At 35.5% G+C, this 24,803-nt stretch overlaps 1 protein-coding gene, 12 non-coding genes and 1 pseudogene across 40 annotated transcripts; 7 read left to right on the forward strand and 7 right to left on the reverse strand.

The window, feature by feature from the left end:
• Positions 1–779: 779 nt before the first annotated feature.
• Positions 780–23,622, reverse strand: LOC110782927 (uncharacterized). Of its 28 annotated transcripts, none has more exons than XR_008918980.1 (15): positions 23,365–23,622; positions 21,859–22,033; positions 20,467–20,656; positions 18,047–18,190; positions 17,102–17,206; positions 15,621–15,831; positions 13,210–13,269; positions 9,774–9,849; positions 8,014–8,187; positions 3,694–7,658; positions 3,501–3,560; positions 2,854–2,976; positions 1,514–1,590; positions 1,367–1,418; positions 782–1,232 (listed from the first exon to the last, which is right to left on the reverse strand). XR_008918980.1 is itself a non-coding variant. In XM_021987201.2 (6 exons), the coding sequence occupies exons 2-6, from the start codon at positions 3,724–3,726 to the stop codon at positions 1,152–1,154; spliced, it is 366 nt and encodes a 121-aa protein (XP_021842893.1). In that variant the 5' UTR covers positions 3,727–3,786; positions 7,600–8,003; the 3' UTR covers positions 786–1,151. The 28 variants fall into 28 exon arrangements, 1 of the variants encoding a protein (XP_021842893.1); XR_008918948.1 differs by having other exon boundaries at positions 1,514–2,714; XR_008918962.1 differs by having other exon boundaries at positions 786–1,232; positions 1,514–2,976; positions 3,716–3,786; positions 7,600–7,658; positions 23,365–23,621.
• On the reverse strand, positions 1,970–2,072 carry LOC130466422 (U6 spliceosomal RNA). The gene has a single exon (XR_008926654.1). It is a non-coding gene; the product is annotated as a U6 spliceosomal RNA (small nuclear RNA).
• On the forward strand, positions 5,056–5,173 carry LOC130466386 (U5 spliceosomal RNA). Its single transcript, XR_008926619.1, has one exon. It is a non-coding gene; the product is annotated as a U5 spliceosomal RNA (small nuclear RNA).
• On the forward strand, positions 8,006–8,167 carry LOC130466419 (U1 spliceosomal RNA). The gene has a single exon (XR_008926651.1). It is a non-coding gene; the product is annotated as a U1 spliceosomal RNA (small nuclear RNA).
• On the reverse strand, positions 9,386–9,488 carry LOC130466421 (U6 spliceosomal RNA). The gene has a single exon (XR_008926653.1). It is a non-coding gene; the product is annotated as a U6 spliceosomal RNA (small nuclear RNA).
• LOC130466357 (uncharacterized) lies at positions 10,862–11,042 on the reverse strand (annotated as a pseudogene).
• LOC130466439 (U6 spliceosomal RNA) lies at positions 11,959–12,058 on the reverse strand. Its single transcript, XR_008926668.1, has one exon. It is a non-coding gene; the product is annotated as a U6 spliceosomal RNA (small nuclear RNA).
• Positions 12,744–12,940, reverse strand: LOC130466674 (U2 spliceosomal RNA). Its single transcript, XR_008926843.1, has one exon. It is a non-coding gene; the product is annotated as a U2 spliceosomal RNA (small nuclear RNA).
• On the forward strand, positions 15,613–15,773 carry LOC130466519 (U1 spliceosomal RNA). The gene has a single exon (XR_008926741.1). It is a non-coding gene; the product is annotated as a U1 spliceosomal RNA (small nuclear RNA).
• Positions 16,447–16,562, forward strand: LOC130466398 (U5 spliceosomal RNA). Its single transcript, XR_008926632.1, has one exon. It is a non-coding gene; the product is annotated as a U5 spliceosomal RNA (small nuclear RNA).
• On the forward strand, positions 17,589–17,807 carry LOC130466687 (small nucleolar RNA U3). The gene has a single exon (XR_008926856.1). It is a non-coding gene; the product is annotated as a small nucleolar RNA U3 (small nucleolar RNA).
• On the reverse strand, positions 17,886–17,986 carry LOC130466436 (U6 spliceosomal RNA). Its single transcript, XR_008926666.1, has one exon. It is a non-coding gene; the product is annotated as a U6 spliceosomal RNA (small nuclear RNA).
• LOC130466452 (U1 spliceosomal RNA) lies at positions 20,459–20,618 on the forward strand. The gene has a single exon (XR_008926678.1). It is a non-coding gene; the product is annotated as a U1 spliceosomal RNA (small nuclear RNA).
• On the forward strand, positions 21,242–21,361 carry LOC130466412 (U5 spliceosomal RNA). Its single transcript, XR_008926644.1, has one exon. It is a non-coding gene; the product is annotated as a U5 spliceosomal RNA (small nuclear RNA).
• Positions 23,623–24,803: the final 1,181 nt, after the last annotated feature.

Below are 24,803 nucleotides of genomic sequence, written 5' to 3' on the forward strand. Positions count from 1 at the left end.
GTGAAGAACTACTAGGCCACAAACCTGCCATAAACTTTTTAAGGCATTCAAGTGAAGAAGTACAGTCTTGTTAGGACATTACAAGTAAGTGAACAATGACCGAGTACAACTACAATTCTCTAACACCCTTTTTGCACGTGACTTTTATTGTTCATATACTCCCTCCGTCCAATAATTTATCTTCCTGTTTGACCAAAAACACGAATTTTAAGAAAAGTGAAATATAGTACATGAAAAAGTGGAATAAAGTATGTATGGAAAAGTGCAATAAAGTACATGTAAAAGATAATATAGTACATGGGTGGAATATAGTACATGGGTAGGTTTTTCAATTCAATTTTAATTAATATAGTACATGAAAAGTGGAGACCTTAGTAGCCAAAATTAGAAACAGGAAGATAATTTTGGGACGCTCGTTTAGGAAAGCATGAAGATAATTTTGGGACGGAGGGAGTAGTAACTATAAAAAATTAGACACTAAAATTCTTATAGTAACCTTATATTTTTAAAAGCTAATTGTGACTAAAATCATATTTTTCAAGCACATGTATCAAGACTATCAACGCCACTAATTAAATATTTTTTCATAATAATCTTAATAAAATGCCAAAATAAATTAGGAATAAGTTGTTACTTTATTTTAAGGCATGATCCACAATAAATTTAGTGGACCACATCGATTTAAGAATTGGTGAATAAAAGCGTTCATCCATTCATTACAATCCCTTCAAAGAAAATATAGGACCACTCGGCTGAAGGGAAGAGATGCAAATCCATGAACCAATTAGTGCGGGTATAGTTCAAAGCCATGTTTACCAATTCTAACATAGAAGTACTAATTTGACCTACATGTGTAAAGATGATTGTGACCCAAGCCGGGTACAAGATTGCCAATTTATTTATTGGATTTCCATACAAGTTAGCTTCCTTAAATTTCAATGTGTGGATACCCAATTTCAATACATGGGTTATACTCCAAGATCCCTAAGCAAGCTGCGAGCTATAGTGGTCTTGTCCGTTGTGATGACTTAACATAAAATATACAGTACAAAGTATTAAACATATACACTTGATCTTATAGCCAAAATACAGAGAAAGCCAGAAAGGGATGCTACATTTAATCTCACATCCTCCTACCTCCATCTTCTCTTTCATTCCAGCTTCGACTGTCGTTTCTCTATGCGAGACAATAAATATTTGACATGTGGGATTACCAATTTACCACTAGTCCACTACAAACAGGAAAATTTACCAGAATAAGCATTTCTGTTGAAAATTTAGTTTTTGACACAATATGATAGTGATTAATGTCATTAATAATTTTACAACTCCAGATACAAACAAAATGGTTAGTTACTAAACATACCATGAGAGTCTTGAAGCCTTGTAGGCTGTGATGGATACCTCCCTGGCTCCCTCTAAACAGTCAAACAGTCACCCATAAATTAATACTCTGTATTAAACTGATGAGATATACTTCGTATAAACTTTATCCGAAAGGCTGTATACATACCCTTCATATTTTCTCGTTTTGGCCTTTTGTTTAGAGTGCAGGAAGAAGCAGATTCCATTTTTTGGCAACAAAACTTTCTACAATTATAAGAGATATCACCATCTCATGGCACAAAATAAGGTGCTAGAATCAAGGTGTGCAACAAGAATGAAAACATTGCAGATGAGAAAATAATTTTGCTGTAAACAGCATAAATAATTGAAATTCGGATTCCAGGAGAAGAAAGCCGGTGAGGAAATAATTTGGACCATGTATCAGTTATTTGCTGCAAAAGTTTCTAATACAAGAGAAATCACCTGCCAACAGTCTTGTATGTCATTGGCACTGAAGGATCATATGGTATATGTGTCGAGAATTGCAGCAGGAATGAAGACATTTCAGAGGATTGAACAAGTTTTGCTGTAAACAGCATTATTATTTGAATTCAGGTTTCATGGGAAAGGGCAAAATAGACCAAAAAATTTAGACCATTTCTCGATTTGTGCGTGTCATCCTTGCGCAGGGGCCATGCTAATCTTCTTTGTATCGTTCCAATTTTATCAGATGTCTCCGAAGAGACCATCAACTAATGTACCTAGAGAATTATAAACGACTAAGAAATTTAATTTCTTCAATGTGGGATAGTTTGATGCATATCAATATTTCTAGTAAGATTACCACTCGCTAAAAACTTCCAGAGGAGTGCCTATTTCAAAATGATCCTCACAACACATCCTGAGAATTAAAGGCATGAATAACAGGAAGCTAAGAGTTTCTAACATTTTCGCAAACGTCTTCATATAAATCCCATCCAAATGATACAAAGCATGAGTGATCACCGTACCAGAGTAGTTTAGCAAGAAGATTCACATCTTTGCCTCAAAAAACTTCTGGAATTCTAAATAGCTTGCGATGTATGACTCGCCATTTTATCTAGTTTGAACTATTTAAACTAAATAGGGATCAAAATTTCGTGCTACCTTGTAGACTTGTAGTGTAGGGGTAGAAGCCAATTATACAATGAATTAAGCTAGATAGAAGTGGAGTGAAATCCTTTTCAAAAATTACCAAGTTCATGAAGAAAAATACATCCTTCAACTGCTTGTAATTGCAAGCAGCAAGTTTACACTTAGTGGAATGTGCCAATCCTATGCAGTACGGCACAATCAGCAATACATGGGCGATGCTATAATGGCGATGCTATAATGGTGGACTCTTTTCCCTAAGAAAATGAATAACCTTTAAAATCATTGTGGCCTTTTGACCATATGTAAAAATTGATATGTAAAGAAACAGATACTAAATCTTATTGCCGAAATAACGAGAAATCCATAAGGAATGTTGCGTTCGATCTTACGTACCTCTATCAAATTTTCTGGTCGTTCCAACCTCAATTCAGTCAACTGTGGCTTCGCAATGTGAGAAAACTCAATATTTGACACATGGGATGATCGCTTCATAAAGGACTTCCAAAGAAATAAAGCCTGCAATCATACATAAGCATCAAGTTAAATATGAGCAAAACCGAAGCAATGAGCAGGGGAGAGAATATTTCAAAGTCATGAAATCATCAACCACTACGACTCAAAAACAAACAATAAACAATCATCAGATGCATTTCACACATTTTATCAGACACATTTTAAACAACAGCCAGCGCTTTTCAACACACGACTTCAACAAAGTAAGGGTCCTTTCCTTCTGTCTTCATGGATGGACTGATATCTAGTGACTGAAATACACAATACTTAGCACCGGCCAAAATAAAGATCAACGGTCAAGCATTATGTAATTACAACTGAGACAAGCTTTATCTCTATATAAAAAAAACTACCCCATATAAAGCATTTTTTCATTTAATTAAAGAGAGTAACAGTTACGGAGTATAATGGTTGGAATAGTGAAGTAGCAAGTGACAAAAAATGTAACAAAAAATTACATGGTTCACCAACAACTCATTAGCTACATCCACAATTAGAAGGAAGAATGTCTTAGCCCCAAAACTCACCCAACTTATTATAAGTACGGCTCAATGAGCCTTATGGCTTCTAGAGCAAAAGATTACAACCTACAAGGCATGGGTGTCGTTAAAACCAAATATATTCTTTTTTTAAATTGTAAACAAAAGAAAACTAATGTCTGCAAGCCTAGAGGAAATGACAACCGAAAGATAAGAAGAAGAAGAAGAAGAAAATCATCACCGAACAAGCTAGGATATTATACATTAGCCCCATCCGCTGCTAAAGAATGATACCCGTTCTTCAGCAAAAGCCTTCACGCAGTACTACACGTCTCTGTCACAGAAGCCAAAACCATTAGAAGTTCAGAGTATCCAATTGTCAAATAATTGAAGAATTGAACTAAACCGGTCCTATGATATGACAGTCTGCAACTAAGATTCTTAACAAATACAAGTCCTCATGCAAAGTACTTCTACTATCAGAATGGCCACCAATTTGGAAGGCAAGAGCTGAGATCACTGAATAAACTGATACACATTCCCGTTCAAAAACATAAGCGCGCTATTGTACTAGAGTAAATGCTAACTTTGTACAAATGAACGAACTCAACAACGCCATCAAATATAACGAGTGACTCTAACTTCAGCAGCCAAACTAAAACATGTTCTTATTAGGTTTACAAAGCACATCATCTTAAATCCCGACGAAGCATAAAGCTCTACGTTTCTAATGGTTCCTGTATTATGAACCTAACCAAGTGTAATGTTGTAAGGGGTAAAAAATATGAAAGTAAAAACAATACGAAAAAACATACACAAATAGCTTGAAGGTATAAATCCCTCCTCACCAGAGCATGCACAAAATTGGGCACTCTAATCAAAATGATACATTACACAAGTTGGACACTCTCACGTACACCTAACAGTGAGCTTAAAAATTCCTGTTTATACAACTCCATTCTGTCTAAGCCCCCTAAACCTATTAGGATGATAAAGCTAAACACTAACCTTTACAGAACCACTCACAAGATATCCTTTTACAGGTAGATAGTTCTTCTAACTTTTAAAATCTTACACACATTTATAAAATAGGTGTGAATTTAAACGTTCTTACTTTATTTGGGTCCATTATGTTGTTCTTTTACTAGTCTAATGTCTTTGGCATGGAACATTAGTTGACGTTATATGTTCTTACTTCATTTAGGTATAAATACTATAATTGGAGATCAACACAAAGATTGGACAAACTCTGCCATTCAAGTAGATTGATTATGGTGTTGCTATCCAGCGGCTTAGATTAACCTTTTTATCCACCATTACAGTAATTCAACTTCATATTCAGCGGAACATCTCAAATGCACAACCAAAAAGTTCAGCTACATAATTGTGAAGCAACATAAAACAAATGACATTTTTTCAAAGTAGAATCAACACATTAAGATAGCAAGCAAAACATTCTTAGTTTGTGTAAATAATTTTCCCTACAGCTAAAAATTCACTATAAGATACAAAGGAAAATCACAACAGTCCCACATCAATCAGGATAAGACCCAAACAATGACTGCAGTATAAATAACTGAAGCATTTCTTGGAAAAATTACGCAGCCACGCAGTGAGCACAAAGCGAACTATTCTTTCGCCTTTTACTAAAGAATACCGTGTGCTCGCTGCATTCAGTGGCATACGTTTATTTTTGTAGGGAGCTCCTTTTTAAAGGTGCTTCCATTAAAACCAAGAATGAAAATGTTTCAGCTTAGCATTCATAAATAAACTACTTAATAGATGTCGCATAATTATCTCAAATTTATCAGATGCAAATGTATTCTGCAAGCACACAGGACCTACACAACAATGATAAAAATCGAACAGGCAATTCTGCAAGCACACAGGTAAGAACACCAACATCATGTTGGATTTATCAACTGAATTTTATACAACTGTTATACAGGTTTTGTGCTTTTTTGCTGATTAGATATAGCAAAAGATGCAATAGAACGCTTTGAAAAAATCATAAAATTATAAATTGCTAAGTTTAAATAAAATCGTGATGGAGTAGAAATGTGGAACTGAACCTTTCAAAGGGGCCTAAAATTTCCTCAACAACTACGAGTATAAGATAATGAGTTCTTTAAAGTTATGTCATCAAAATGTTTACTTCTATTCCAAATATTGACTTGGTTATGATAGGTTTACTAAACAAAAAACATCTTAAACTTTAAATTTCCATAATTAATAAGACAACTAATTTTTTCATTTGGGGCCATTAAACACTGCAAATACAATATATAAAAATTTACTCTCGTAACAGAAGCTACTGAAAACCCTTATACTATTCTAAGAAAAAGCTATGCTATCCTAGTAGAAATTTCATGTCCTGTAAAATGTAGCTTACTGCTCCACTCTCATTTGAATTATGTTAAACAAAATTTTCATTTCCATACCATATATATATATATATGTCCCTATCTCTAGTAGCCTCAAACACATAACACAAAAGAGATAAAAATCAAGCCTAACTTCTCTGAATCAACTTGAACACTCAGGCCAGAAGAAATTTGAAGGGACAATAATCTAATAATTTGTGTCATTAGAAAACCTAATTTTCTGGTCTTGCTGAACAGCAAAAAGATACCCTCTCCCAAACCAAATATCAAAGGGATAACAAGTTCAAACAAATATTGTAAGCACTCTTCACGACTTCAACACATTCAGATTCCACCTCATTACTAGCAAAGAACAATCGCTTCAGCATCAGAAGGAGCTGTACTCCACAAGAGATCTAAGTTCAAACTGTATCATAAAATGATTAATCCATAACTAGTACTCCAGTAATTAAGCCAATAAGACATGCAACTTCGTAACTCCGCATTCAAATTCAACTCAAAATATAATTTAGCAGAAGAGAATATTGCACACATCCAACTTCAATTTAACTCAAAAAATATCCATGTTATCAGTTATTAAAAGCTTTGCCCAGATAATTACGGGAGTTTAAATAATCGTTTTTTTTCTTTTCACCATTGAGAGGCAAAGTTCATTGAATGGACAATGGAAATAAATAAATAAAGCAATATGATTGCTTTCGGAAATATATCACCTCGGATGCTTCTTTGATGAAAAAGTTTTACTACCTTTGTTGAAAAATAAAATAAAAGGTAAGCTAAAACATCATTACACGTTTATTTATCTTCAAACATAAAGATTATTTTTCAATGTACATTTAACCATGACATTTTCATGAAAAAGATGGCGAAGATTGACAACACTTCATCTCAAATGCAGCCATATTATGTTCAAATGGCATAGTCTACAATGAGAGGAAAAAAGTAGGAAAATAAAGTTGGTGGGTGACTGTGGAACCCAACTTTGAAGAAAAAGTAAGAGACAAAAATCCCCATGGAGGAAATGGGGCAAACTATTGTAGGACATTCCTAAAGGGAAAACTAGTGCAAGTAACTTGGGATTGAGTAAAATATTTAATGTATTCATATGCCTCAAACAATATAATTTGGTCAATAGGAAAACCACGTACTAAATGATGGGAAATATTACAGTCACAATGTTCCTTGTATTTCATTCACTAAATAGGTTAACTAATATGGTACAAAGGAGTACAAATAAAAATAAATATGAGAGGATAGATTTATTAATTTTTCACCCCATCACTAATCATCGGATTACCGTTGTAAATTGCGTTGTATATCACCAAATATTCCAGCACAAAGTACCTCGTGTACCACCACTTCCTATTGTATGTGTAAGTGTGTAACATACTCTTGTATTTCATGATAACCATATTATACTTCGTATACCACTACGGTCTTTGACATTCCACCATATCCACCCACCTCCAATCCACCAAAATTCAAAGGGGAGAAAGAAAAATCACATGGAACAAAGGACTATTAAATTGAGTCATTGATTGATTCTAATTGCAAATTCAACTCTAGGGCAGTTCGTTCATTACTAGTCATTGTTCCTACAACATAAGAGTTATCAAGAAGATCATGCAAGGTATGGTGTAGAAGTGAAATGCATTAATCCACCTGGTGGTGATAACATCACAGGTTTTCGATCCTAATATATAGTAATAGATCAATGCAGTACTAAACCTAGAAGATTGAGCATTAATAAGGTCAGGCCCTACCTGGTTATTAGAAATACCAGCAAGAACTCAGGATGAAAGAGATACGAAGAATCATCTGTCTGCAGTTTATACAAAAGACAAATACTAAATGTTTTAGATACAAGTCGATACATTGTGTTCCAGTCATCTGAATCTAAAATTTTCAAGACTTCACAAGTCTCAATGTTCCTGAACTTAAACTAGTGATATAAGGCTGCACAACTATTATTCATTGATTGGTCAACTAATGATATTTTGCTTGTCACATTGTTATCGTCTACTTCAATAACTGTAGAAGTACATTTTTGCATTAAAAAATGCATATATGAAAGGATTCACCAAACAATCACAGTATCCCACATGAATCACTAACAAGGTGCATACAAGATAGCTGAATATAAAATAGAACTGAGTACAGCCAAGAAACATACTTACCTGGACGGGGTCAATGGGCGATCAGGAAGGTTCATGACCTAGGTAGGTGGCCTCCATTGCACTTTTGGAGGGGTGCCTGCCTAACATCTTCCCAAGAGGAAGAGTGTACGTCATAATTTGTGATAGCTGGGGCCTGCGTTCGCGCGGCCCCTATCTAATTTCCATTCTAACTATCTGAGGAGTAAGGAAAGCAGCAGCAGTAATCAGGCATTGAGGGAGATAATTTTTCAACAGCATCAATCACTGGGATTCTAAAACTAAAAATAAACAAATGTCATGCATTTCAGAATCTCCCTCCTTAACATTTCTTTCTTGAATATTAAAAATGATGGATGGAACAGAAATTAGGGACAGAAAATATATTGCCATTGAGCATTGACATTTGGCCACAATAAAAGATCTGTCATGTATCATCAAGCACTTGCAAAAAGGTTTACTTAACTTCTAACCAGACAAGTATTACTATATCAAACTACCCAATATGAAGCCTACTTTTCATTTAATTACAACTGTAGATGCTGTAGGCTTGTAGCGGGCAACAAAGGAATTGCAAATAACAAAGAACATAAAAACTTATGTGGTTCCTAATAATGTGTTGGCTACATTCACATGTAGAGGGGAGAACATAGATCATAACCCCGAGGCCCTAAACCCAAAAGTCACCCAGCAACTAAAAGTACCAGACATAATCATAAGGCTACAACAGTCAACAGATGACTAAGCCTTATGCCTTTAAGCCTTCTGAGTCACAAGGCTAGCTACAGCAGATGACTAAGCCTTTGCCTAAATCACAAGGCTACAGCATATGATAAAGTCTTAGGCCTTCTTAATCACATGGGTACAACCTACGAGACATAAATAATGTTTCTTCAAAAGTAAATATCATAAAAAAAAAAAGATTCAAGCTATAACATGATACTAATTCCTGTGCCTCGTTAGTTACTCCTCACACAGCCACACAGTAATCACAAAGTGAACTATTCCTTTATCTTTACTAAAGAATATTGTGCAACAGCTGCAATAAGTGACGTTCATATATTTTTATGGAAGTATTTAGATTTTGAAGCAATATATGGTAAACACTAAACACCATCATTATCAAATATCTGAAATCCAGATATATTGAAACATGCTTAGTACTATCATACTACAACATTGGTAGGCTACCTGCTACCTGCTACTGTGATGAATACCCCCCTCTACAAAGTCAACCATAACTTAAAAAAGATTGTAATTAAATTTAGGTGAAAGGTATAAAAGGACACAAGGTACCCGAGTCAAGAATTGCAACAAGATTGAAGATGAATCAGAGGAAGAACAACTTTTCCTGTAAACATACTGAAATTCAGATAACAGAGGCAAAAAAGACAAAAAAAATTTGGACCATTTCTCGATTTGTGCGTGTCATCCTTGCGCAGGGGCCATGCTAATCTTCTCTGTATCGTTCCAATTTTATCAGATGTCTCCGAAGAGACAATACTTAGAGGAAGCAATAGAATAATAAACAAAGTGGAGTTTTCATATAGTTTCCATGAGGGACTTAATACTCAATAAACTCGATTCTCCATGAACCTATTATATCCTAAACATCTCATAGTGCCAAGGCCAACCACATCTGATTTCTTATGCAGTCTTTTATGTCCACTATAAGCTGAGTAGGTTTCAAAGGTGTGTCTATTCCTAAAAAAAATCTCAGTAAATACTTTGCCAAGTCTCTACTTCTTCCATGACAACATTGAAAGTTGAGCAAAAAGGTTTACCTAGTGTCCTGTCTGACTTGGCATCTTCAGATTTTGGCACTTCTCAAGTAAATGATCGCCATTTGAAGTGCTGGACCTGTTGTAGCAAACATGATAACACGTCAGAAATCTGGGCAGGATCCCACACCAATTTCAGTTCAAGATGAGCGTAAGTATGAAATATAAAAATGCTACTCTTAGCATATACTTTGCACTTAGAACCAATCAAAATCCAAAAAAGTGAATGTCCCTTCTTTCTGCCAAGTGAAATCTTTGTCAATAGCAACAAACAGGAAGATTTCAATACCATATCTTCCTAACTTAACCTATTATCTTACCTTAAAAAAGCAAACAATTCTTCTATTAAGAAATGTAACAAAGCACATCAATAAAAGATAAAGGAGTTGACTGGAACTTTGCTTTGTTAACTACTCCGTATGCTGTACATCAGACAAGGACAATATGGCCCCAGAGGCATGGAGCCGTAGTCCGTGCAATCTTCCACCAAGAAGACAACTCTCTGCAAGGAACTGACCTAAGGGAAGGGTACTAAGGGATATGACTTTATGATTATGTATGAGGAAGCAGCAGAAAATTAATTAGCGGAGAGAGCGAGAAAGAAAGGAAAAGAATTGTCTACAAATATAACTGAGAGTTTATTTGAACTTCCTTTTGCAATTTGGGAGGGAAGAAGTCTCTCGAAAGCTAGTAGTGATCTTCACTCATTGTTTTTTCTCCGGTTACCAATCACATTTAATCCTCTTCTTCCCTTTATCTGCTCGTCGCATAAAATGGCATACATTTGAATGCTAACATTCAAGGAGATTCTTACAAGCCAAGTGCAAGTTCTTGTTTATTTCCCCAACTGTTGTCACCAAGATAAGCAAAAGTTACAGGAATTTTACAGTTCGGACAAGCCTTGTGTAGGATATTAGAGGACAAATGGTCTAACACAAGAAATCAATCAATTAGCTTCTATTGAAGTTGGCATTTCCCATTCTAAAATCCATCAATTAAGTTTTACATTTCAAACAACCTATCATTATGATTATTTTGCTTGGACAGGTAAAACCTATATAGAATAATGAACTCTTTAGCATAATGGATTAGTGGGGTGCACCAAGCCTGTGCAGTAGTGCAACACATAGGCGATGCTTGAAGACTGTGATGGGACTTCCCCCTTAAAAAATAAATTTAATATCGTTGTGGGCCATTGGCCCACGTATCAGATATTAAACTGATAAGAACAGATACTACACTTGATCTTAGCCAAAAGGCCGAGAAAGGTATGATTTGTATAGTTTCACATACCTCTATTTATTTTCTGGTCATTTCAACCCTTTACTTGACTTGCAAATGTGGGTGACTAACTGCAGAAGATTTCCCATAATGTACTGATGCAAGGCAGAAGCAACAAGTATTATCTTCTTGGCATCATGTTCAGAAAATGGAAATCAACAACGCTACAATGACGGATGAAGATATGAAGTGGATTTAACGTGTCCAGTGTGTTTGGATGAAGAATTTAGGGAAGGAAAGGAGAAATCAGGATCTATTCTACCTTGTTATAAATTGGGGGAATGGAATTGAACTGGAAAGAATTAGCAAGCCAACTCCTTCCTGCTTCCTCCCCTCCCTCTCCCTTTAAAATTAAAACCAAACATATTTACTAGGGTATCCTCTTAGAGTCTTAGTCCTTGGTTTGTACTCAACAAAGGTTCTGAAAGTTTCATTATGAACCCATTACCCACATGCGACCTTAAATGAAAGAATTGGTCTTCTTATGCTACGTGAAGTCGTCTGATTATTCAGAGAGGTAAGAGTAACGTAGAAGCTAGGAAATCAATTTATCAACAGAGTTCTCCGAAATCCCTCACCAGAGCATGCACAGAATATTACTCTATTCAAAATGATACACTACACAAGTTGGACACTCTCACGTAGAATTGGGTACAATTGGTTGCGCACACACCTAATAATGAGCTTCAAAACTCCTGTTTATAAAACTCCATACTGCCTAAGAGAATATTTATCAAACACCACTTTTTGGTGTTTAAGAGAGAGAATTGAATAAAAACAATAAATCAACCACTTAGCCACTACTCGTGAGTTGATTCTCTCAATAGATATCTTTGCATAATTAGTAGCACAGTTAGAAAAGTGTTACAACTTCTGTTTATTGGCAAATTAAAACTTTTGCATAGAGGAATAAATGGACCATTTCTAGCGAGCGTGTCATTCTTGCTCGGGGGCCATGCTACCTTCTCCGTACTATTCCAAATTTATCAGATGTCTTCCAAAGAGAGAATAATTTGATGAGTGTGACAATATGAATAAACCTAACCAATATGGGGCTGAAATATGAAGATATATTGATGCGAATGTACTCAATTCTGCAAGCACACAAGATCTACAACCTAACAATAATAAAAATCGAACAGGTATTAATGATTCACAATAAGAACACCAACAGCATCATGTTGGATTTATCAACTGAAATTAATACCGGTTTTGTTCTTTTTTGCTGATTATAACCAGAAACAGATATAGCAAAAGATGCTATTGAACGCTTTGAAAAAATCATAAAATTTTAAATTGCTAAGTTTAAATAGAATTTGTGATGGAGTAGAAATGTGGAACTGAACCTTCTAAAGGGGCCTAAAATTTCCTCAACAACTACGAGTATAAGATAAAGAGTTTTTTAGAATTATGTCATCAAAATGTTTACTTCTAGTTAACTAACTTGATTCCAAATATTGACTTGGTTTGGGTTTACTAAACGAAAACCATCTTAAACCTAAAATTTTCCATAATTTCTAGTTATTTCATTTGGAGCCATAAAAAATTGTAAATACAATCTATAAAAGCTCTTGTAATCAAACATGGAAAAGAACAGAAGCTTCTGAAAACGGTCACTAAAACTTTAACATATTTAAGATACAAATTCCATGTCCTGTCAAACTCTATTTTAAGAAAGTTGATATCGAATTAGTGGGGTGCGCCAGGCCCGTGCAATAGTGCAACGCATGGGCGACGCTTGTAGACCCCAGCAGCAAGCTACTGTGGTGGGACTTCCCCCTTAAAAAATAAATTTAATATCGTTGTGGACCATTGGTCCACGTATCAGATATTAAACTGATAAGAACAGATACTACACTTGATCTTAGCCAAAAGGCCGAGAAAGGTATGATTTCTTCAGTCTCAATTCTTGGCTTTTATTTCCTGTAGTTACTGTAGTCTCCTTTTATATTTTCAATGTGGTACAACTCCTTATTTTGGGGATTTTGTCCACATGCACTTCAGGAACTCAATATTATTATTCTGATGTTTGGATTCTGGAGTACATGGATGAAATAATGTATTGACAATAGATCCAGAAGTCATGGAATCATGTGGATTTGGAGAACAAATGGAGAAAGGTTTATCAGAATTATCACTTAAGAGTAAGGGTGCTTACATTGGAACCTCCCCAGATTGGTCTTGATAAGGGCTGTACTCGAACAGTTGTTCTTTGGCGCTGTAAAAAAGTAAACGAATGAATCACGAGCCCCAAATGTTAATACAACATCTCTCAGTCTCAAATACCATGTGAATTCAGTTGCTTAACACCCCACATTTCGGACAATGATATCACAAATATGTAAGAGACAACGAGCTAAAGGCTTTGAAATTTGAAACCAATTATATGAACAACATAGATTGAGTTAGTGATTTCAAAATACCATTACATAGAACAAGTAGGCACCAAACTGGAGACTTCCATAAATCAACGAAAAGGTATGTAAATTAACCTAAGAAAAAACTTCTAAAAACAAAAGTACAGCACAATACCACAATGGACTCATCAGCTTAGACATACACTATACTAGAGTTAACAAGATTGCCCCTAAAAACGACTCAACAAAGCGCCATTTTTTATTTATTTTTTGAGGGAAAGCCCAAATTGCAACCAAAAACAGGAACCTCATTACCCAAGGCCACATCATATCTCTATGGGGAGGGGGGGGGGCACAATGATGTCATATGGGCTTCCTTATTCTATTCTAAGAACCCGTTCGATATAATCAACACTCCATTGTGCACATGAACATATACGACATACCCATAGGCAGGTCAAATTTATGTTAGGAGGGAAACTGAACCAAACAGAAATAAACTTAATGCTCAGCAAGTCAACTTTTCTATCTCATTCCAAAATTAATAATCAAAATCACAATTGAACATTATACTCCCTTCCCCATTTATCAAAATAGGCATACTAAAATTTTAAATCCGACTATCAAGTGAAAACACTAAAGTCAGACTGTAATTGACATGAAAAAAAAACTATTGTCAGACTAAATTTTTACTCATACTATCATAAAATATACTTGGTAGTTTTATAATCTGGATATCTTAAAGTTTTATAAAAGGTTTAGTTGTTTATTCATCCCACCATCCCTTCAAGGCTTCAACCCCCTTTTCTTCTTACACTCTCTCTTATCACTTTTTCATCTATATTCATTTTCATATTTTTTGTTGACATTATCCCACTTCTTATTAGTTCTCTTACCGCGAGAAACTAAACCTAACCAAAACATAAATACGGGATGGAGTTCGAACAACCTATGTTCTCCACTTTTCCCAGACCTTACTACAGCCCACTGTACAAAAAAAAAATAAAAAAAATACAACATACAAACTACTAGTAGTCACCGTTAATCAAACTACTAGTACCACACAACATAAAAACCCTCCGGATCGACAAATCAAAATTCCACCCCATTACTAGTAGTCACCGTTAATGCCACCAACACTGTCTCCCATATGTAACTTGCGGTGTATATCACCACATATTCCATCACAAACACCTTATGTACCACTACGTAATTTTATGTACTATGGCCATCCGGCAAACCACCATAGCTATCCACTGCTAAGCATCCACCTATTACGATCACATATACAAGGAAGAAGGGCAGGAAAGGGAATACAGATGGAGGGGCAGAATAGTCACACAACAGAAGAATAACAGAAAGTTGTTAGAAGGCCTTATCACCAGAGTTTGTAATGGAAGAGGAGTAAGCTACAAGCCTTGGTATTAGCACAGCTATAAATAAAGGAGATACGTGGAATAGAGGGATGATTGAGAGTATTGTTTAGTTCTTTCGTTTTGGAGGAAACCACCCCTCGAAGTGTGGCACTTGTAACTAATTGGTTACCCTGATCAATTAATACAAGCCTTGGTAAAGAGGGATTCAAGAAATAATATTTCCCTATATGCGTAAAACAATACTCCGTATTCCTTTTCCCCCGTTTCCCTTAATAGATATTTTTGTTAGCTGCCTTAATTTAATTATTTTTGAGGGAGCCTTAATGGAAATTTAGAGGGAGAGAATCAACTAATCAAGACTCTCAAAAGATTGAACACCATTTACATTTTATATATCAATTAAATTCAACTTCTTCTTCCTTTATTTTCTGTTGATAAAGCCAATCAAGGAAGTTAATTACAACAATGTCTAGATGGTCATGTCAGAAAAATTCAACACTAACAGCACCTTCTTGACTTCTAACATAAAATTGTTCTCAAATGCAAGATTAAGTTCCACCGAGACCAACTAGCAAAGTTTCTTTCTAGAAAGAAAGCATGACAACAGAATATGATAATTGAGTATTAGGAGATGATTCTGCTTAGTGCTTACAGTATGAGAATCGATGACCCTATATCATCACATAAAGTGAATTAAAAACTACAACCTATTAGATTGTCACATTCGGAGAAACTTCTTAGGATATTTGGTTATTGTCCCATATCAATACAAACAAAAGTGAGAATAGCAACATGGGCATAAATGGATAGGGTGGAATACTGGGAAACATACTTACCTGGACAGGGTCAATGGGTGATCAAGAAGCCTCATGGCCTAGGTAGGTGGCCTCCATTGCACTTAGGAGGGGTGCCTGCTTAACATCTTCCCAAAGAGGAAGAGTGTATGTCATGATTTGTGATAGTGGGGGTCTGCGTCCGCGCAACCTCTAACCAATTCCATATCCAAACTTGAATGTAAGTTCCTGAAGACTTGATAGCCTGCTTACACTGACACAATAAACAAAATAATTACAGTTAGCTCTCTCTCGCTCCTAATACTCCCAAGTAATCAAATAGGCAATTGTAATGTGATTATACAAAAAAGATGCTGAATTAGCATAGAAGCTACTAAGTTGCTACTGCGCAACTAATTGGCTTTTTATGTGCCTAACTTTTTAGGGTCCATTAAGTTTCAGTAGTTATGTAAACAATGACTGTTCATCAGATGTTATATTGTGCTAATTTTAGAGCTCCAGATTCTGGTACCATTATCTCAACACAACAATTGCACAAACTCTTGCTATTTAGAGGAATTGCTTTATCCACCATTTACAGCCTAATGGCCCAACTGTATTTCAAATTCCAATCCAGCAGAAGCTCAAATATATATATCAGAAACATTTCTTGGAAGCAACATCCAACAAATGCCATTGTCACTCTGTGGAATCATCCCCCCTTAAGACAGTAGACAGCAAGTGAAGACATCTCATAATCTATGGGAATATATTGCACTAAAATATGCTGCGTATAAGGGAAAGGCACAACATTCCCACATTAGTCCAGAAAATCAAAGTTAGGACTTTGCTCCATAAATAACAAAGCCTGATATTGTGCTAATCACGCAGCCATGCAGTGAGCACAAAGCGAACTATTCTTTCGCCTTTTACTAAAGAATACCGTGTGCTCGCTGCATTTAGTGGCATACGTTTATTTTTGGAGGGAGTTCCTTAAAGGAGCTTCCCATAAGCCAAGTGCAAGATTCTTATGAACGACTGACAACTCTACATCTGTTTGTTATCAACATAAGCCAAGTGCAAGATTCTTATGAACGACTGTCAACTCAACACCTGTTTGTTATTTATCAAAGATCGATTTCAAGAAGTGTAATCTGATGAAAATAAATATAGCTAACATACTGGGTAGCAAAATAACAGAAAGGCATGCTGCTCCTCATTATTTGGATTTATCGTGTTCCCTCACCCAAGCTTGTTTTTCGTTTTGCAACAGACGAGCTAGATTTATTTTACAGGTAAGTTTGATTTGAGCCCCAACTCAATCACAGAAAATCAGATCAATAAGCTTTTGTAAATAAACATGTAGTGACCTTGCAGCAGCCTGTAAAGCATCATACTACTCAACAAGAGAATAGTCCCTGGTGAAACCATGTCATAAGTAGTGACAACTTTAAGCACCCGATGAGTTTAAAGAACAGAAAATGTAAATGGCGGAGTTATTTAGAAAACAAACTTCAAGTGTAGTAAAGGGAACAGAAACTCACACAAAGAGGAGAGACAAGGAGGACTAAAATCTGATATTCCCCCATATCCCAGCCTCATTCTCTTCAATATTCATCACTGATAGGACAATTGCAGTATTGCACTCACTGGAAATTAAAAGAAAAGGGTTAGATGTCTGTCCCCGCCAGGAAACCGTTGGATACAAATCAGATTATCAGTATACTAGAAACAAATATATATATATATATACAAGAAAGTACCATTACAAGCATTGAGCGTAAAACCACTTCTCAAATAACCTGGAACCAAAAGCTATGTACATGGAAAAGCATCAAAAAAATTGGACCATTTGACCATTTATCGATTTGTGCAAGGGCCATCCTAATGAAGAAGAGATAAGGGGAACTCTACAGCTCAATTTGATAGTCTTGATATTTCCTTTTAAAAAAACTGGTGGAAGAAGTCCCACAATGACTCAAAATACTAATATATGTTCTTTTATAAACGGAAGTAAATAGATAATATAGCACGACCTTACTTGAACAGGATCTGTTCTATAGTATTCGTACCTCTGTATCTTTGAGTTCTAAAGAGACAGAAAACCAAGTCTGGTGGATGAATTATGACCGTGTGATCTGAGCGTGATTAACGGCAACCAATTGTTCTACTGGTCTCTGGTGCTGTAGATGATCGTTCCTCAGTTCCTTGTGAGAGCTTGAGGAAGATCACATGGTTGTCTGACAGACTTCAAATCTTTTTTTACTAGGCAAGGGCTAATTTGCAGCATAGAAAATACATGGGAAAAGATCAAACTTTAAGGCTCAAATAAAATTGGACCATTTCTCAATTTGAGCGTGTCATCCTTGAGGAGGGCCATACTTATCTTTTTGTATCATTACAATTTTATCGGATGTCTACGAAGTGACAATTATGAGCTGATGCAAGAACATACTGTAATCAACATAGAATTGCCTTTATATACTTACAGTGTTAGACTCTTTAACATGTTACTACTGAAATCCGGCCAGCTCATGAATAGAGAGGAGCTCTTATATAGCTCCCAAGGAGGCAAGGAGTGAGAGAAAAATAAAAGGTAGCTCTTCCGTGAGAAATGGGACTTCATACCCCTCCTGAAAAGAAATAACGATGAATCATCCCAAAAGTCTTAACAGACTTGGATCTAATTGCACTGAATTAGAGAACAAGAGAGGAAGAGGAGAGAGATTAAGAGACATTGTTTAACAGACAGTGCATTGTTTACATATTTAGCAAAAAGCTCCTAAATTCGGAGGGAGATTAAGAGAACCCAATATAAGAGCCTTCCCACTTTATATTACGGAGTAGTTTGTTCCGGAGAAGAAAATAATACTTAGGGTACCAACTACAAAAGCCAACTAATAAATCTCAACAAGAATGCTTGGCTCCTGCAGTAATGCAACGCATGCATGTTCATCTTTGAACTACGGTCATTCTTAAACACCAATCATGCTTATTTTCCAGAATTATACCAAGTTTATCAGATGTACAATATAGCTCCAACAGGTAGGCATAGGCTGCTAGTAGATTAAGGATCCTCTTTATTTTATTTTTCCTTAATAGCTCCAACAATGCCAGATGAAAGATACAAAATGGAAGTGGAAGAGAGGCATTGGTCTAAGGGTTCTAATATAAGCGCACACCCCAAGAAATGTCTTGCATGGGTTTCAACAAGTAATAAACTGATATTTAGGTCCATTAAGTCTGATGGCTCCTAAAGCACAGAGAGGAAAGGCTCCATATAGGACAAACAAAATCTCTACAAGCACACCTTTTCCCTTATAATACATTGATGTCATGGAGAAAAATCAGTTAGTAAGACTAAGGCTTCAAACAAAACACTTGACATTGATTCAACAATATGGCTTAAGGCCATTACAGCATTACCCCGTTAGTAAATAAGTGATGACAACTAAGGATCCTGTAACCTCAGATCACCGTATTATTCATGCAGTCACTAGTACTTGGTTCGCACTTGACAAAGATATGCCGATAGCTTGACATCTGATTTTTCAGAGAGGGGGAAGGAATGCAGATTGCAGAAGCCAGAGCAGCTACAAACAGCGTTTCTGGAAAAATGAATTGCCACCAAGTTGGCAACTTGTATGATCAGCAATTGAAAGGATTCGCTAAACCAGCTACAACTTTTTTGGTTTCACATCCAAGTTTGTGTTGAACCTTTGATTTATACCATGAGGCAATGCATGAACAAAACTATTTACAATCTCAGAAAAAATTAGAGGAAGTATTCCAGAACACAAACAAAGTAATAATACAGAGAACAACATGATGTAACCAACTCCAACTTAAAGAAATATCGTACAGCATATGTGAGACTCGTAAAACACCAAGTGCTACACAATCGATCCAAAGTGAAATGCAAAAAGTATGTTAAGCAAAAAGGAACATGGTACCGACCCCCGTCTTGACAACAGAATCCGTGTGTTCCAAAACACGATCCCCAATTCAGTGAACCCTGCTATCCAGTTCAACAAGCCTAGGCTATGACCCACATCATTGAAGGGTTTTTTCTTTATTATATTTATTCATTTCTTTCTGGGGTGTACTTGCTTCCTCTACTCCATACTTGTTAGAACACCGTAATGGACCACTATACCGGGATTGTAATCCTAATGACAAATTTTATGCCATTAATCAGGAAGACTGTTAAATAAAATCTGGGAATCATATGGTAATGTCTAACTAGGAAGTTCATTACAATAATGTCTACATTTCTAGATGGTCGTGTCGCCTAAATTCAACACCAAAAGCACCTTCTTGGCTTTATAACATTTTATCAAAGTTGTTCCCAAATGCATGATTAAAATCCATTCATACCAACCTGATAAAGTTTCTCTATGGAAAGAAAGGAAGACTAAATGATTCGATAATTTGGGAATTAGGAGATATTATGCATAAAGTATGAGAATCGATGACCATATATCACATAAAGTGAATTTGAAACTGCAACCTACTTCCTCCGTTCTTTTTTAGTTGACACATTTTGACTTTTGACACTATTCATATAATCTACTTTGACTCACCAATTGTGATTTATACTTGAGAAAAAAAGTAGTATTGTGAGTCTTGTAATTATTTCACTGTATAGATTTATAATATCACATTTTTATAATTCTTACCATTGATATTTGAATATATTAATCATTGAAGTGTTGCATTGGCAAAGGTGATAAAATAAATGTGTTAACTAAAAGAACACAGGAAGTATTAGACTGTTACATTCAGATGGTTGTCTTAGGGTTTGCACCATATGATATTTGGTTTTTGGCCCACAACAACAAAATGAAGAAAATGAGAAGAGCAACATAGATATAAATTGAAAGCATGGAATTTGTTGAAAGATACTTACCTGGACGAGGTCAATGTGCGATCAACAAGGCTCATGGCCTAGGTAGGTGGCCTCCATTGCACTTTGGAGGGGTGCCTGCCTAACATCTTCCCAAGAGGAAGAGTGTACGTCATAATTTGTGATAGTGGGGGCCTGCGTTCGCGCGGCTCCTGTCCAATTCAGTTAATATTTGCCACAAGCAGTATTCTACCTGCAAAATTAATGATTAAAGTCACCAAGTTGCTACTGCATTAATTTTATAGGCTCCATTAGGTTTTGTAATTCTGTAAACAGTATTACATTTGTAGCAATTCTGTAAGCAATACATTTTCTGACATATCAACTTGGGAGACCAGAGGTTAATTGTGCTATTTTAAAGGTCCAGATTCTGGTGTCATTTTCTCAACACAATGATTGCACAAACTCTTTCTATTTAGAGGGCCAGAGAAATCTCTTTATCCGCCACTTTCGGCACAAATGTATTTCATGCTCCTATAATCCTATTAAGCAGAAACTCAAGTGTACAACCAAGAAGTTCAGAAACAAATCTTCTATCCAAAAAACTATGTTCAGAACTTCAGATACATTTCTAAGAAGCAACATCCAACAAATGACATTATCACCCTGTAGAATCATTCCCCCTTAAGACAGCGAGTGAAGAAATCTCTTAGTTTAAGGGAATACGGAGTATTACACAAAAAAAATGATTTGTAGCTAAAATTTCACAATAAGATACAAGGGAAAGGCAGAAAACTCCCACATCAGTCAAGAAAGTCTGTTATTATCCTCATCACGCAGTCATGCAGAGAGCACAACAGAGCGAACTATTATTTCGCCTTTTACTAAAAAGTATAAGTGTGCTCGCTGCATTAAGTGGCACACGTTTATTTTTGGAGGGAGTTCCTTAAAGGAGCTTCCCATAAGCCAAGTGCAAGATTCTTATAAACAACTATCAACTCTACATCTGTTTGTTTATCAAAGATCAATTTCAAGAACTGTTATCTGATGAGAATAAGTATAGGTAACATACTGGGTCTTAGCAAAATAACAGAAAGGCTTGCTGCTTCTCATTATTTCGATTTATCGTGTTCCCTCACCCAAACTTGTTTTTCGTTTTGCAAAAGACGAGCAAAATTTATTTTACAGGTAAACTTTGATTTGAGCACCAACTCAATCACAGAAAATCAGATTAATAAGCTTTTGTAAGTAACCATGTAGTAACTAATACGTAGCAACCTTGCAGTAGCCTCTAAGGCATCATACTACTCAACAAGAGTATAGTCCATGGTGAAACCATGTCATAAGCAGTGACAATTTTAAGCACTTGATACGAGTTTAAAGCTCAGAAAAATGTAAGTGACGGAGTTATTTAGAAAACAAACTTCAAACATAGTAGAGGGAAAAGAAACTCACAAAAAGAGGAGAGACAAGGAGGGACCAAAATCTGATATTCTAAACTATTTTTCAAGTTTTTCGCATCATCTCTGTCACTCTGTGCAAAAGCCATGCTATTCTCCCATATCCCTGCCTCATTCTCTTCAATATTCATCACTGATAGTACAACTGGCCAACTGCAGTAATGCACTCACTGGTAATTAGAAGAAAAGGGTTAGATTGTCTGTTCCCACCAGGAAACCGTGGGATAGACCAATAGATACGAGTGTACTGGAAACAAATATATACAAAAAAGTATCATTATAAGTATTGAGAATAAGCCACTGCTCCAATAACCTGGAACCAAAAGCTTTGCACATGGAAAAACATCAAACTCAAAAGGCTCAAAAAAAAATTTGGACCATTTCTCGATTTGTGCGTGTCATCCTTGAGACAATGCTTACATGATGCAAAAACATTATAAACAAAAAGGTACTTTTATGTACTTTAAATGTGGGATTTAAATTGGACATGTTACCCCCCAAAACCCAACTCTCCAATAACCTAACACTAAGTAGTTTATCCTCTGAAAAAAAGAACTTCATGTTACCAAGGCCAACTAGATCTCATCTTATCCTCCTCCCTTTTCAGTTAGTTTTTTTTAAATTCAATTTCCAAGTACACCCACCAACCGAGTAAATTTAATGGTGTGCCAATTCTAATCTTGAAGGAAGTATTGAATGATTCACCATCTAAAGTGATGGAGTAGTTCTATCAAATATGACTATTTGTTAGAATAGTCTGTAGAGGATGCCACAGCAAATCAAGCTTCAAGAAGAAGCATAAATAACAAAGCAACAGCAATAAATTGCTTGGGTTATACAGTAAACCATACAATGCACGGCATCATTTTCATCTGGTCATTCTTGCACATTAATCATGCTTACTTTCCCAGAATTATTCCATGTTTATCAGATGTATATATTACATAGCCACTAGTCACTGGCCTAAACGATAGATCAGTTACCAATTGAGGAAATATCTTGGCATCTTGCCTAGATTTCAATAAGAAATAACACTTAAGAAAGCAACTGAAACTCATCTTTAGGGTGGTTAAATCTGATGGCTTCTGAAGCACAGCGAGGAAAAGGGATTGATTCGATTTTCGTGGTTTTGGTAGTTTTTTTCTTTTGGAACCTTGTCGAATTGGAAAAACAAACGGGTATCGAACTGGAATTATGTCAAATCTCAAAGCACCGAAATGGAAGGCGCTTACATTTGAAAAATTTGAATACGGAGTATGTGACTTCACATCTTCACTAAATCTTGACATTTTGGAGTACTAACATAATAGCATCGCCAATAAATTAATTAAGCGAAATTCATAACCATTTTGGCATTTACCCTTAAAAGTCTACCATTTTACAATCTTTTTTCTTTGATAAAATTACATTTTATTGCAACCCACAATTTCACAAACTGGCAAAAAGAAGCACATAAATCGACAAACAAATGAAAAACAGGAGAGAGAAAGTGATGGATTACCTAAGTCCTCAAGAACAATTGATGCGTGATGGATAGTTGGAAAATTTGCAAAAGTTAACCCCAAATTTTGATTCAACGAACATAAATTAGACAATAGACTGTATTTCTCTTTTTCTCTTGAAATTGAAGTAAGATGAAAGAAATTTTGTGCAAGATTTTGTAATTTACGGGGGTAACAATTTTGAGGATGATCATTACAGCATGCAGGGCGACACCGCGACTATTGTCTAGTCTTGTCAATGCAATGCGAGTGCGGGGTTCGTGGACTATGCAGTATAAAATAGGCAAAATTTGCCAAAAACAATCTTTTACTCCGTATAACTCATTTTTTTTACGAGAAACAACCTTTTAAATTTTCTTTTGCGAGAAAGGATCTTAAACGGAAAAAAGAAACTTGCGAAAGATAACCTTTTTGTTTTGTCCGGTATTGACTACTCATTTCCGACATTGATTTCGCCGGTTTTGCTACCCTCATCCTTTTTCCCTGAAAACCAAAAAGAAAATTTGCCAAAAACAACCTTTTATAACCAATGCCGGAAAAGACAAAAAGATTGTCTCTCGCAAGTTTTTTTAAGTAAGGTCCTTTTTCGCAAAAAAAAAAATTAAGGTTGTTTCTCGCAAAAAAAAATGGGTTATAAAATGTTATTTTTGGCAAATTTGCCTTTTGGTTTTAAGGAAAATATGGTGAGGTTAGCAAAATCGGCGAAGTCAATGCCGGAAATGAGTAGTCAACGCCGGAAATGACAAAAAGTTGTCTCTCAAAAGTTTTTTTAGTTTAAGGTCCTTTTTACGCAAAAAAAAAAAAAAAAGGTTGTTTCTCGCAAAAATAAAAGGTTGTTTTTGGCAAATTTGCCTATAAAATATTAGTGCAAATGACCTATCTAGTCAAATAGTTCCTCTAAATGACACAATTATTTAGACACGTTTGTCAATGTACGATTTTAAACATTAATATCTCCAATTATTGATAAGAAAAAATTATAAAAAGTTATATTTAAAAAATATGTATTGAGACGAATATAATAAGACCCCACAAGACTATGTTTTGCCTTATGTATAAACCACAAAATGAAGTCAAATGAGTTTTTTTGTATAGTGTCAAAAACTCAAATGTGTCATGTAAATAAGAACAAAGGAAGTATAAATTATAAATGGGGAAGAAAATTCGAGCCAGTAGCATACCTCATTTGTTTTTTACAAATAAGAGTTACTCTGTATATTTATAGGGTTGTCACGTGAAAAAGTTAATTGTATATTGATTTTAGCGGTATTATATAAGGTACTCTCAATTGTTTGATGTGCTTGTTATTTGCACATAATTAGGGCAATTTGAACTGAATTTACGTGTATATTAGAGTACTTTAGTTGTTCAGTTTGCATTTTGAGTATATCTTCTTTCTTTACTTATTTTATAAGGAGAGCTCATATCCCCCGTATTT

This window comes from Spinacia oleracea, chromosome 1 (genome assembly GCF_020520425.1).
Source record: "Spinacia oleracea cultivar Varoflay chromosome 1, BTI_SOV_V1, whole genome shotgun sequence".
NCBI lineage: Eukaryota > Viridiplantae > Streptophyta > Magnoliopsida > Caryophyllales > Amaranthaceae > Spinacia > Spinacia oleracea.